This window comes from Monodon monoceros, unplaced genomic scaffold (genome assembly GCF_005190385.1).
Source record: "Monodon monoceros isolate NGI ecotype Baffin Bay Population unplaced genomic scaffold, NGI_Narwhal_1 Super_Scaffold_13, whole genome shotgun sequence".
Taxonomy (NCBI): Eukaryota; Metazoa; Chordata; class Mammalia; order Artiodactyla; family Monodontidae; genus Monodon; species Monodon monoceros.
In genome coordinates, this window is record NW_021703769.1 from 70,731,773 (window position 1) to 70,744,880 (window position 13,108).

The following is a 13,108-nucleotide window of genomic DNA, read 5'->3' on the forward strand; positions in this document are numbered from 1 at the left end:
GGCCCCTCCCCTATCCGCGGCCCCGCCCCCACCCACAAGGTCTCGGCTTGCCCTGGGGTCCTCACAGGCCCCCACACGTCGTGACCTCGGAGATGAGAGACTTCACGACTCCCCTTGCCGCCCCCGGATACCGCTCCCCGCCCGGGACCCAGACGTCTGGCCTCCCAGCCCCCGGGTGGGCTGCGGCTGGCCGTCCCCCTCCCTCCGCACAGGAAGTGTCCGTCCGCGGCCAGTTTCCCCCGCTGGCTAGCGCCGCGGCCTCTCTAGGAGCGACTGGAGGTGGAAACTCGTTGGCATTAACCCTGGGCTGGATGGCCCCGGCGTCGAGGTAGGGGAGGACTGGGCGCCCTGGAGCCGGCGGGAGAAGCTGGGGCAGTTTGTATGCCTATGTCCTAGGTCCTGTCCTCCCGGGGGCCTATGTGTCCGTCTCCCGGCCCTGCGTCCGTCAGTGCCTGTGGCCAAGGGCGAGGCAACAAGCGAGACCAAGGTCAGCGAGAAGGAGCGACGCTTCCCGGTGCCAGCGGGGGCGGTGTCTAGCTCCCCTCCCCTCCCGGGCCTTGGGGTCAGCTCTGGCCGCGCCTCGGGACCCCACCCCGCCCCTTAGGCTCATCGAGGCTCCTGAGTCTGGAACCCCCCACCTCGAACTCCACTCCCCCACACCAGCGCGCCCACCCCCAGTCCTCCTGGCCCCCTCCGCTCGCTGTTTCTCCTAATCTCACCCTTCCCCCTTCAGGGAGGGCTAGGATCGTTGCCAAGGAAACAGGCCTGCCTCCAGTTTCCAGAGGCACCGCCCCTCCCTCCCAGGGAACTCACCGATTGGTCGGTGCAGCGCGTGCTTTCACCGTCCCGCCTCCTCCCACTACACCTACTGCTAGGCGTTAATGGTCGCCAGGGAACGCGAGGCACCTTTCTGATTGGTTGCAGGGTGCGCAGGCCGGTTCCACCTCTTCTGTGCTTCAGAAGTGCTAGCGGGAGGAGTGGGAGGGACGTCCCTGGCGTCTCCCTTCTTGTCGAGCCTGTGCTTTCAGACATTTTCCCGCCCTCATTTACCCTTCATTAGGTTTTATCTTTCTGAAGAATGAAAGACAAGGCATCTGAGGAAGACACCCTTGACTCCCCAGTCTCTTCTCACACTCTCTTTCCCAGCACTTTCCTTCTTCCTACAGGTTCCAGGTGCCGAAGTGGCCAGTCGGGGGGGATCCTGCCGCAGAAAGAAAGTTGTTTCCTCTTCTGTTACCCTGCCTCTCCCCTCCACCTTCCCCAAAGACTGAGTTTAACTCAATCCCTTGGAGCCTTTGTCCCTGGTTCCTGGATTTTCTCAGGAGTGGAAGTGGATAGGAGAGAACCACTCTCCAGTCCTGTCTGACTTGGATAGAGGCTTGTAGAGGAAGGGAACCTGAGAAACACTGCCCTAGGTGCAGCTTTGAATCAAAGGAAAAGTGACCCTGGAAAGACAATTTAATAGGATCCAGTTCTTGTCCTTCTTCTACCCTTGCTGCTGAAACTAATTGGTAGTGTTCTTTTTTTTTTTCCCGGTACGAGGGCCTCTCACTATTGTGGCCTCTCCCGTTGCGGAGCACAGGCTCCGGACGCGCAGGCCCAGCGGCCCTGGCTCACGGGTCCAGCCGCTCCGCGGCATGTGTGATCCTCCCGGGCCGGGGCACGAACCCTTGTCCCCTGCATCGGCAGGTGGACTCTCAACCACTGCGCCACCAGGGAAGCCCTGGTAGTGTTCTTGACAATTAATGAACCAAATTCTCTCTGTGGGAGTGATGCAGGAACCATAGATTGTGTTTTCTTGTTGCCTTACCAGACAAAGGAAAGGAGGAAACTACTTAGGAGGAAAGATGGCATCTTCCATTATCCTGAAAGGAGATGAGAACAAGAATTTGGAGAATTCCAAAGGAGAAAAGGCTGGAGAGACGCGATCTCAGTTCTCAGTAGATGCTTACAGACAGAATCACAGAGATACCTTCCTACAAATAAAGCAGGAGTCCTTTTCTGCCCTCCAGAGGATCAGCTTCCAGCTCCATGCCTCTCTCCCATCCCACTGTCTGTCCCAAAACCTTCATGAAGAATGGCTCACAGGGTCCAGCACTAGAGGGCCCATACAGGCAGAACACCCTACAAGTGCAGTGATTATGGGAAGAGCCGGACCTGGGCCACCTCCTGGTCATCCCCAAAGCACACAAATGAGAGACAAAAGTCTCCTTCATGAGACACTTTTCTCTGACCTCCTACCTGCTTACCCACCAGAAAATTCCCACAGGAGAGCAGCCGTCCCCTGCAAAGTATGTGGCGAGTCCTCCAGCCCCAGCTCTGACATGGTCCCTGCCTGCACTCTTCATAGCGTGGGCCACAAGCCCCACGAATAGCAGAAGTTGGGCCAGGGCTTCAGTCTGCTCTGGCACCAGTATTTCCATGTGGAAATTCAGTCTCACTAGTACCTGGCTGACTTCCAGGCAGCCTCCTCCAGCACCTATCCTCTCTATGCAATGGACCTTCGAGAGGCAGCCAGCCTCTGCCAGCCACATGCCCATAGCAGGGATAGGCTGTAAGCACAGGGAAGACTCTGATGAGGGTTCCAACTTGACCAAGTGCATGTCCTGAGTTGGGCAGCCACTTTGTCCACAGCATCACCCCTCAATGTGCAGCAGCACTGGGGCAGTGTGCAGCCACAGTTCATGGTCCAACCAACTTGGCCCACACCCAAGAGAGTCCCGACAAAGGTTCTGTGTGAGAGGGGCTTCTGTGTGATCTGCTTCCTCCCTGCATGCAAAGGACAAGCCCTCTAAGAGGGCTTCTGTCAGATGCTACAAGAGATGCCCAGGTATATTCAAGAAGCTTTGAGGTACCCAGAAAGAGACCAATCATGACACAGTCCCCTTTGGGAAGAACAAAGGAAATGGGAGTCTTTGTGTATGGCGAAGTCATCAGCTGGCCTGACACATTTAGACCAGGCCCTGACACCAACCCCTACTCTTGTAACGCTAAGAGCAGCTAGAAAATAACATTTTTACGTCGTTCAGAGCAGTGGTTCTCTCAAACTTTAGCAGCCATGAGATTCCATCGCTGGAGATACAATAGACTAGGGACAGGGCCCAGGGAGCTAGCTGCATTTTGAAGAGATAACTGCATGTGATTCTGTGGCAGAAAGGCCTTACTTTGAAAAATATTGGCCTAGAGCAGGTTTTAGCTTCTGAGTCATAAACATCTTTGCATGTACTGTTCCTAGAAAGATACACATAAACAAATATTCCCCCCAAATTTAGGGGTCTTTGGAGCTCAGATCAATACTTATCCTTTACATGGCTTGGACAAACTAGGAAGGGGCCATGTGGTCATGGCCTTGACCTCTCACTCTGGCCATGTGGATGGGGCTCATGTTTTCACTGGTGCAGACAAGCATTTCTCCGGATGCACCAATGAAGCCCTAGGAAAACCCTCTTCCTGGCTTAAATTGCTTCAAGGGCTGAGCCTCAAAAACCTGTGGTAGTGGAGAGAAAAGGGAGCCTTACCTTTAGGGGAAGTATCCGTGCCAAGGAGTGAGGAGCTAAGAAGGGGGTGAGGCTGAGGCTTAAGCGTTCCATGATACTCAAATATTAAGTGGGGGGGAAATTGGGTCACAAGGGCAGGAAGCAGAGGAGTTGGTTCTGGTTTGGGGGCCCTACGCAAGTCTTGAAAACTTCAGAGCACTCAGAGAAAGCAGTAATTATACCTTTAATTGGCAAGCTCAGACAAGGGTCCAGATCTGGCTTTGAGGCTGACCTGAGAAGTGGTATTGCAGGCTGAGCTTCCCCCAGGCAGTGCTGAGGGGCAGGGGAAGGATGGGTTGGACACTGGCTTCTCTAGGGGAATAAAAGCTGGTACAAAGGTAGCTACTACTGCCAAGGTGCCTCTCCTCACTCCCAAGGTGCCTCTCCTTACTCCCACATTCCCCCTGTGACAGGTGGCATATAAGCCAATCCTCCTGGTGAAGTTTAGTCTAAGAGAGATCTTGGTGGGGTCAGATTGGAAGATTAGGTTGGAATCAAGTCAGTCCATCACTTTACCTGAAGTGTCTTTTCCCCAAGTTTTGTACCTCTTCCTTTAGAAGTTTCTTTAGGTTGACAAATCTGGTTTCTTCCTAAGGCCAGACACAGGGCTGAGTTCTCAGAAGGGAAGTGCACACAGGCCACCGAGGACATAAGTCCTTGCTACTCCTACTTGAGGGGAAGGGTCATCCTGACCAGAGGCAAGAAAGGGTCTGCACATGGCTGGCTGCTTCCATCACCTGGACAAGGCTGGACTCTGACCACAAAGGAATGAGTGGTAGATGGATGATGGAGTCACAGGGTGATGGGGGAGGGATTCTGTGCAGAGCTTGGGAATATAGAATAGTACAGTTCCCTCTGGCTACTAACCCCAAATGTTCCTGGCCTTGTCCCCCTTTGCTGGTGATGGAGGTCTTAAAGAGAGTGAAGATGCAAGCTTTGATTTTGTTGGCCCTGGAACTCTCATCCAAGGCTGCTTTCTCCCTTGCCTTGTTGGCTATGTGGCTGTTTTGTCACTCATCTTGTACCTGGGCTTCACTAACACTGGGCTGCTTTGTCCCTAGTCTAGGTCAGTGCCTGGGTGTCATCTCAGGGAGTGGGGAGATGCTTCCAGAACCCTGGCTGAGACACGGACAAGGAACTCAGGAGTGGTATGGTAAAGACAGCAGGAAACAAAGAATCCTAGCATCTCACTCCGTGTGTGACCTTCGACAGGTTGCTCAGCTTTCCCCAGTCTCAGTGTCCCCAAATGCAAAAGGATGGAAAAGCTAAGATCTCTTCCAGTTCAAAAATGTGATGAGGCCCTCCTGGCTGGGCCTAGAATAGCAAAGCCTGAGCCATAGGGCTCTCCGAGGGAGGCCCAAGGAGTACTAGAGGGGTCTCTCAGGCCCCTGCCCTTCAAAAACAGGAAGTGCAGGTCAGCTGAGTGGTGCTGAGGTGGAGACACCACTCCATTTGGGGCAAAACATTCAGTCCTGACTGCCTCTTCCTGATGGGCTGTCCTCTCCAAGCAAGATGCTTCCTTCCATATGCAATTATGAGGGTGAAATGAGTTGATGGACAAGACAGTACTTTGTAAACCATAAAATGCAATACGAGCCAAGATCTAACATAAAGCCTCCTTTTACTTCTCTCCTGCCACCCTTTTACAAATATGCTCTCTACCTGAATCCCTGATTCAAGAACAATTGAATGCTGTAGACTACAGTTTGCAAACTCAAATGACTACAGGAACCCAACAGGTCATGTAAATGAGTAGAAAAATGCCAGATGGAGAGGGCCTGCTTTGCCAGAGATGTTGGTGAGCCATGATGAGTGCCAGCTGACACTGGTCAGGAGGTGACAAGGAGTGGCAGGCATGCTGAACTGGAGAGCCTGGTCTCCATCCAAAGGGGCAACTGCCCCTCAGCTCCCACCAATTGTGGTTTTGTGGGAGCTCAGGTGGAGCTGCCAAATCTTCGGATTTTTCAAGAGAGGCCAGAAACCTGGTTTTCTGTGTGAAATATCCTGATTTTTAAATCTTAACCAATAATTCATAACATTTAAAAATGCTGGCTGGGCTAAAAAAAAAAAAAAAAAATTAAAGGCTGCTACAGACCACATTCAGTACCCAGCCATCAGTTTTTAACTTCTGCAGTAAAGTCAGTGGGTAAAACAAAGTTCTCCACCTCAATCCTCTTAGAAACAGCCTTTTCTTCCCCACAGTGAAAGTCTAGTGGGGGTTCTAACCTCAGCCCTAACTCAGCAAAGGGGGCTTCTAGAGTCTGGGACAGTAGGGAACAAGGTATCAGCAGATGAAGCTCGTGAGGGCCTAAGATGAAACAGTCCTCCTCCCCCAGGTCCAGCTCTGGCTGGGAATTCTGTGGCCTCCCCGGAGCTGCCAGAGTTTCAGGCCCCTGAGGCCACCCTGGGCCTCAAACAATGTCTAGATCTTCACCCTTTGCCTTGTCACTGTTGAGGCCATCACCCACACTCCTGGAATATCTCTGGGTAGTGCTGGAAGCCCACGGGTGGGTCCAGGTCCCCTCGGCCAGAGGCCAGGGGTACAGGCAACCCACTGGCACCCCGGCCCCTGCGCCGCCCCGCCCCCGGCCGATGGACCCACTGGTGCTTGGCCATGGCTGACTTCTGGCCGAAGCGCCTGCCGCATTGCGGGCAGGCGTAGGGGCGCTCGCCGCTGTGGGTGCGCCGGTGGGCTGCCATCTCGGAGCTCTGCCGGAAGCAGCGCCCGCAATCTGGGCATGGATAGGGCTTCTCGCCCGTGTGGGTGCGCACGTGGCGCCGGAGGTCTGAGGCGTGGGCGAAGGCACGGCCACAGTCGGGGCACGGGAAGGGGGTCTCGCCGCTATGGACCCGCTGGTGCTGGTACAGGGCGGAGCTCTGGCTGAAGCAGCGGCCGCAGTCAGCACAGCTGTAGGGCTTCTCGCCCGTGTGGACCCGGAGGTGGGTGGTGAGGGCGGAGCGCTGGGTGAAGGCCCGGCCACAGTCCGGGCAGCGGTGGGGCCGCTCCCCTCGGTGGATGGCCCGGTGCTTGCTCAGAGAGGAGGCCTGGCTGAAGCCCTTGCCACAGTCAGGGCAACTGAAGGGCTTCTCGCCCGTGTGGGTGTACAAATGCTCCACCAGGGTGGAGCGCCAAGCGAAACTCTTCCCGCATATGTAGCAACCGTGCCTCTGGTCTGCCCTGGGGACCGGGGGATGGGCACAGAGTGGTGGGCGACCCCGGCGAGGCACCTTCGATGGCTGCTCCCAACCATAAGAAAACCCAGCAGAAAAGGGTTTGAGAGCCGTCAGCCCGGGAGGCTGAGCGTCCACAGAAAGGATCTTCCCCAGTGCCTCGGTCCCTTCTCTTTGTCCTTCCTCTTCCTTGTCTCTGGAACCTGCTGGGAGATAAGGGGAGAGCTCAGACCCTGGCTTATCCTGGTCCCTGATTCCCACAGCCCACGTGGGGACAGAGAAGCCTCTTAGATACAAGCACCTTCTGGACCCACAGCTGCCTCTGGGCCTCAGCTTGGTACAGGCAGGGAAGCTAGGAGTGACACATTTTCCTCAGCTGCACAGGATGGTAAGAAAAGCTGCAGAGACTGAGAGAGAGGGAAGGAACAGGGGCACAGTACATTCTACCTCAGGGCTGGGGAAATGAGGGTCAGAGGGATAACAATTTAGCTTGATCACGGAGGATGAGTGGATGGTAAGGATGCAGCACAAAGAGAGGCATGAAGGTGACTGGCATTGACAAGTTCAGAGGGGCTGGGCACTGTGCAACAGGTGGACAGGATGAAGTGGAGGAAGAAAGCCGTGCAAGCCAAGAGAAAGGAGGCTGCTACAAAAATACAACAAAAAGGAAGTAAACTAAAACAGAGGAGGTGGCAGAGGAGCTAGAGAGCAGGCAAACAGCAGACAGGGTGATGCGGAGCTCCAAGGAGCTTAGAGACCAACTAGATGTGAGGGGCTCAGATACCGCGGAGCTGGGAGTGGAGAGGCAGGTATGCCTGGGTCACACTCACAGCCCCTTTCTAGGCTGAATCCAGAGCTAGGCAGGGACCAGGCATAACAACCTGGGAAAGCAATTCAGGGAGGAAACCGATGAGCAGGTAAGGAGTTGGCAGAGGGTAGCAGGATGGGTCAGACCCAGAGGAAGTCCCCACGGGACAAAGTACCCACTACTTCACCTGTGTCTGCTTCTCTAAGACACTCTCCCGTCTCAGGATCCCGGGCATCTGGACCCCACAGTTCGGCCTCTTCCTCCACCCAGGAGATGAGGGCTGGCTTGGTGCCTCGGAAGCCTGGAGGAGAAGAACGCAAAGCCCACGCTGCGGGGGAAGCCGCCGCCCAGAGTCGCGACTTTCCGGGGCCTCCCACTCCACGTGCAGGACCCAGAGGTTGGGCGGGGTGGACGGGGTTGTGGGCACAGGCGAGCAGGTGGAGCCTCACCGAGCGCGCCCAGGTGGCCGTAGGTCTCCCGCATCACGTCCCGGTACAGGGCCCTCTGCGCGGGCCGCAGACACCCCCACTCCTCCGGGGAGAAGTACACGGCCACGTCCGCGAAGCTCAGGGGCTCGGGTGTCCCCCCCTGGCGCCCGGCCCCGTTAGGTTCCCGCGCGGGGAGCGGGGCCGGGGGCGGCGCCATCGTAAGTGCCACCCCGACGGCGGGCCAGCGCCACCCCTACCCGCCGGGGTCCGCGGAGCCTCCGCGATCCAGAACGCTCTGTGGCCCGGCCCGAGGGTCGGGGCGCCGTCGTGAGGCCGGGAGACCACGGACGGCCCCTCGAGGGCCCACGGGGAAGGCTGAACACTAAGAGCGGGTGGCTGAAGGTGCACCGAGAACCAGAACTGGAAGATGCCTTCCTAAGAGATGGCGGCAACGCGGCCCCACGAACTTCGCTCCCGCGCCATCGTGCCCAGATGACGTCGCCCCGGTGTCTCCAGGTGGCTTTGTCTTCGAGCCCTCAGCCAACATGGCCGCGGCGGCTACAGGCGCCCAAGGAGGCGCTGCCACCAGCCCGGAGGCGGCGTTCCCCAGAGCTTGGCGCCAGGCCCCGGAGGCGCGGCGGCCCGGCTTCCCCGCCGGGTCCCCGCGCCCGTCGCGCTGGAGGCGCAGCCGCGGCCCCGCCCAGGTTTGGAACAGCGACTTCCAGCCCAGACCCCAGGCCGCTCCGCGCTGTTAATTCAGACGTTCAATTTCGTCGCTGGCCATCACTGGGTGACAGCAGGCTTCCCCCAATGTTGAGGGTAAAAAAAAAATGAAGCGGGTAAAAGAACCTTCTCTACTGGAAGCTTGATAAGCCTGAAATTATAGGAGCTTCTGTTTCAGGAGATCGTGGGGGCGACTGGGGAAGAGTAGGGTGAGGTCTGAGAAAGGTCGCAAGGACCCTCTTTCTGTAAGCTTACGCTCCCCCGACATGCCCTACAGGACGTCTCCCGAACATCTCTTTACCTCTAGCTCAAGCTTGGCTCCTGAGCTCCTGATCACAGAGCCACCTGCCACCTTGCCCCGGCATGGATGGCCCACAAGCACCTCGGACTCTGCGTGGCTCAAACTGAACTCATCCCTTTCTTCCCATAACCTGCCCCTCCTGGGGTCTTTGTCTTAGCAAATGGCACCAACTCTCTCCATCATTTCTACCTCCAAACCCTCTCTCTCACCGGACACATTTATTGACTGTCTAGTCTGTGCTTCCCACAAGCCTTCATAAATACCCTGCCCTAAGAAGCCTTGATATTTTTCCTTTGGCCACTTAAATCAGTCACAGCATTTCACACACTTCATGGACATGCACTTCACATCTTCAGCAGCACTGGCGTCCACTCTGGAGCTCTTGTCTGTTTGCCTCCTTCCAAAGGCCCCCCTGAGGCTTCCACCTGACATCCTGTACCCAGTGGCTGCTTCTCCCTAGGGGAGCTGGGCAAGTAAAGAGTTGATCTCAGCAGGAGGGAAGGAGACGAATTAAAACTTGGGAGGGGTCAGCCTGGCCAAGGAGAGAGGCTTGTTGCAGGGTGGTCCGTGGAGGGCAAGGACTAAGGGTGCAGAGTTGCCCAGGGGCTCAACCCCAGCAAGTTCTCTTAGCCTCTCAAGCCCCCCTGAAGGACACAAATTAGAAAATTTCCATTAAGAGTGATGGCTTTTTGTCACCTGTCAGTGCCCATCCCTATCACACACTGGAAGAGCCCTGGGTAGTGCTGAAAGCTTGCAGGGGGTCTGGACTCTCCTGGAGAAGAACCCTGGGCAGAGTTTGCACTCCTGGGTCAGAACCTGAGGGCCATGGTACCAAGCTGGTGGGTCTACTAGTGGCCTCTGGCTGAAGCACCTCCCACTGTGGGGACAGTAGTAGGCCTGCTTGCCTGTGTGAGTCAGCAAGTAGCATGAGAGGTACTGCACTAGCTGCAAGTAAAGGGTCCCTCTCCAGAGTGCACTGGGCCAGGACTTCCCTGGAGGTCCAGTGGTTGGGACTCTGTGCTTCCACTGCAGGGGGTACAGGTTCGATCCCTGGTTGGGGAACTAGGATCCTGCATGCTGCGTGGTGTGGTCAAAGAAAAAAACACAAAACAGAGCGCACTGGGCCAAGTTGAAGGTAAAGGTAAAGCATGACTGCACTTGGTGTGGGGATGAGGGTGTGGTGTGAGTGCCAGGTGTTGAAGCTGGGCACAGACTGAGGGCCTGGGAAAGTCCTGACTACAGGGAGCCTTGGCCACAGGCTCCATGGCCACGTCAGTGTCTCTGACCCCAGAGCCTCACGACAACTCCCAGATAGACTACTGCTCAGCCCTTCCAAACGTATCATTTTTCTGAGTGAGTGCTGGGAAACATAGCAGATTCAAAACTTACCATTTTTCCTGTTAACTCTCCAAGGCCTACGTATGTTCAGGTAATAGAATCAACCTTCACAATGACAGAAGCATTCAGATGGGTACCCAGCCCTGGAAGCCCCCTTCTAGACTGTATTGGCCAGTTGAGGGCTCCCAAGTCAGGGACATTCCCACCCACTCCAGGGCCAACCAGAAGAGATACTCTCAACCAGAAGGGCAGCTGTTATAGGAACCAGGGACCTGGAAGACAGATGAACTGCCTCCATCCTAAACTTGAATTCACACACTGCCACTGACCTACGGTCTGGATGATTCATACAGTGTGACCTAATCATGTGACCACTTGGATGCCTCAAAGCCAATTAAGTGAGAAAGAGAAGGTCAAGATTGCAATCTCCAGTGGGTGTCATAAATTCAGGTCAGTGAAAATTAGTAATGCCAGCAGTAAAGAGCATATAGATGGTGTTTCTTGCTCAACAAACGTTTTCCCTTACAGCTGACACTGGGACATCACCTCCACTTCCCATCTTTCCGGCTTTCTCTCAGGCTTCCTCCTCCAGAGGATCCTGAGCACCTGTACCCCACAGCTGGGTCTCCTGCTCCACCCATTTGATGAGGGCTGGTTTGGGGTCTGGCAAAACTGGGGAAGAACCCTAATCATCCAATAAACAGTTCTTAAGACTACCTACGCATGCATTTAATGAAAATGTATTGGGCATCTCATGTGTGCCAGGCATTGTTCTAGATGTTCCAGGTATTGGAGACATTGGTGAACCAAGATAAAGTACCTGCTGTAAGAGAGATACCAGGTAGGAGCTTTGCTGGCAGAGAGGACCTTTGGGCAGATTGTACTCAGGGCTACAGAGATGGACACAGAGCTGCAGTTTAGAGGAGACTTCCAGCACAGGGCAGAAGAGCTCCAGGAGGAATTTCATTTCTTTTCTTTCTTTCTTTCTTTCTTCCTTTCTTCCTTCCTTCCTCCCTCTCTCTCTTTTCTTTCTAATTTTTATTAGAGTCTAGTTGATTTCCAATGTTGTGTTAGTTTCAGGTGTACAGTGAATCAGTTACACATATACATATATCCACTCTTTTTTAGATTCTTCTCCCATATAGGCCATTACAGAGTATTGAGTAGAGTTCCCTGTGCTATATACTAGGTCCTTATTAGTTATCTATTTTATATATAGTAGTGTATATATGTCAATCTCAATTTCCCAATTTATCCCTCCCCCCCAAGGAATTTCTTGAAGATGGCATTTGAGAAAGGCATTGAAGGGTGTTAGAGTTGGAGGTCAGTGTATAACACAGACGAATAGCAAGAACAAAGGCTCATTAAGCTAGAAGCATGTCCAAAGAACAAAGATTCTACTTAGCTGGAGTCAAGGAGATGGCTTGCCTGTAGGGAAAGATCTGGTTTGAGTCCGTGGAGGTTAGTGTGCCATGCGCCTTTAAAGCCGGTACAGCTTCTGAACTTTTTTTAGAAGTTTTTGCAGTGTTGAAATCTGACCGGAGAGGGTCACATATGAACTTAGGCTGATCTGGCGAGGATGCCGGGAAACAGAGTCACTCTGACTCTGTTGGAGTCAGGCTCAGTGGATTCAGGCACCTGGCCCTGTTCGTCCCACCCACCCCCTTCCCTTTTCAGAGATCCGGGACGCTGGATCTCACCGAGCACGGCCAGGTTAAGGTATGCCACCGCAGACATCCCCACTCCTCGGGGAAGAAATACAGGGCCACCTTCACGAAGCCCGTGGCCTTCGGCCTTCTCCCAGCTCCTTCCCGCCCGGCCTTCACCGGCACCTGCGCAGGGAGCCCAGAGCAGGGCCGGGGACGGAGTCTTGGGCTCACCCCAATATCCCCGGATTGGGACGCTGTTGATTCGGCCTGCGGTGCTGGGTGGGGGTGGGTCCCTCCGGGCCCAGACGACCGGAAGTAGCTTTGGGTGGGGCCACTCTAGGATGGCGGGAAACGGCTCGTTACGCGAACTCGTTGGTCCCAGGGCCGGGAAATGAAGAATCCCTCAGAAGAGATGGTGGCGCTCTACCGTCCTTCTACTTTAGCAAAAGGCATGTAACAGCTTCAGTGTCGGCCTGGCGTTGATGATCTGGTATACTCCCCCCTCGAGTTGTCTTCTCTTGCTGTTCCGCTAGTGGCTTTGCAAGGGCCTGTTGCCCGTAGTTAAGATGGCCGCAGCCGCTTCGGCGCCCGCGCTCAGGTCGGGTGGGTGAAAGGTGAGACGCGGGTGCAGGCGCGGGTGAGGGAGGGCTGGCAGCGGCGAGGGGTTTGGGAGGCGGGGACGCCGGCCTAGGAGTGGAGGGGCTGTCCGGCCAAATGTCCTCTTCCCAATCCCCGCAAGAAGGCCCACTCAGTGACCCGCTCATTAAAATATATTTTTTTATTATTGGCAAACTAATTCATTTCTCAGGTTTTTGGGTTTTGTTTTTTCATTTACAAGGTACATAAGAATATTCAGTGAATGTCCTCTCCCCCAGCCCCCCACCATTCCTCTAATAGTTTCTTAAATATCCCTACAGTGATTGTGCCTTATAGAGCTAGTCAGTCTGTTTGTCTATAGTACTTCCACACATTTACTAGCTCTTACTGAGGACACTGGGCCGAATGCCTCTCAGTCCCTTAGAGTTCAGTCATTTTACAGAAGGGAACTGAAACCCAGTTAGGACCTAAGGTCAGGCAGCCCATTAGTGACTCGGGGTTTTCAGACTCCTAATGCGAGCCTCTCCACCGCCTCCTGGCGCTGCCTCCTCCAGGCT

General features: G+C 54.9%; 1 protein-coding gene across 3 annotated transcripts; it reads right to left on the reverse strand.

Annotated features, from left to right (window-relative positions):
- Positions 1–3,530: 3,530 nt before the first annotated feature.
- ZNF764 (zinc finger protein 764) lies at positions 3,531–12,471 on the reverse strand. 3 transcript variants are annotated; one of them, XM_029220119.1, is made up of 3 exons: positions 12,006–12,471; positions 7,703–7,816; positions 3,531–6,913 (listed from the first exon to the last, which is right to left on the reverse strand). In XM_029220119.1, exons 1-3 carry the CDS (start codon positions 12,040–12,042, stop codon positions 5,997–5,999), a joined length of 1,068 nt encoding a protein of 355 aa, XP_029075952.1. In that variant the 5' UTR covers positions 12,043–12,471; the 3' UTR covers positions 3,531–5,996. The 3 variants fall into 3 exon arrangements, with proteins under 3 accessions (XP_029075952.1, XP_029075951.1, XP_029075950.1); XM_029220118.1 differs by lacking the exon at positions 12,006–12,471 and adding an exon at positions 7,965–8,218 and having other exon boundaries at positions 3,531–6,910; XM_029220117.1 differs by lacking the exon at positions 12,006–12,471 and adding an exon at positions 7,965–8,218.
- Between the last annotated feature and the right edge of the window lie 637 nt (positions 12,472–13,108).

Coding starts and splice junctions, on each gene's coding strand:
- ZNF764 (XM_029220117.1), bottom strand. CDS start 8,160: ATGGCGCCGCCCCCGGCCCCGCTCCCCGCGCGGGAACCTAACGGGGCC. Junction 7,817..7,964: donor CGGCCACCTGGGCGCGCTCG/GTGAGGCTCCAC, acceptor CTTCTCCTCCAG/GCTTCCGAGGCACCAAGCCA. Junction 6,914..7,702: donor TCTTAGAGAAGCAGACACAG/GTGAAGTAGTGG, acceptor CTTATCTCCCAG/CAGGTTCCAGAGACAAGGAA.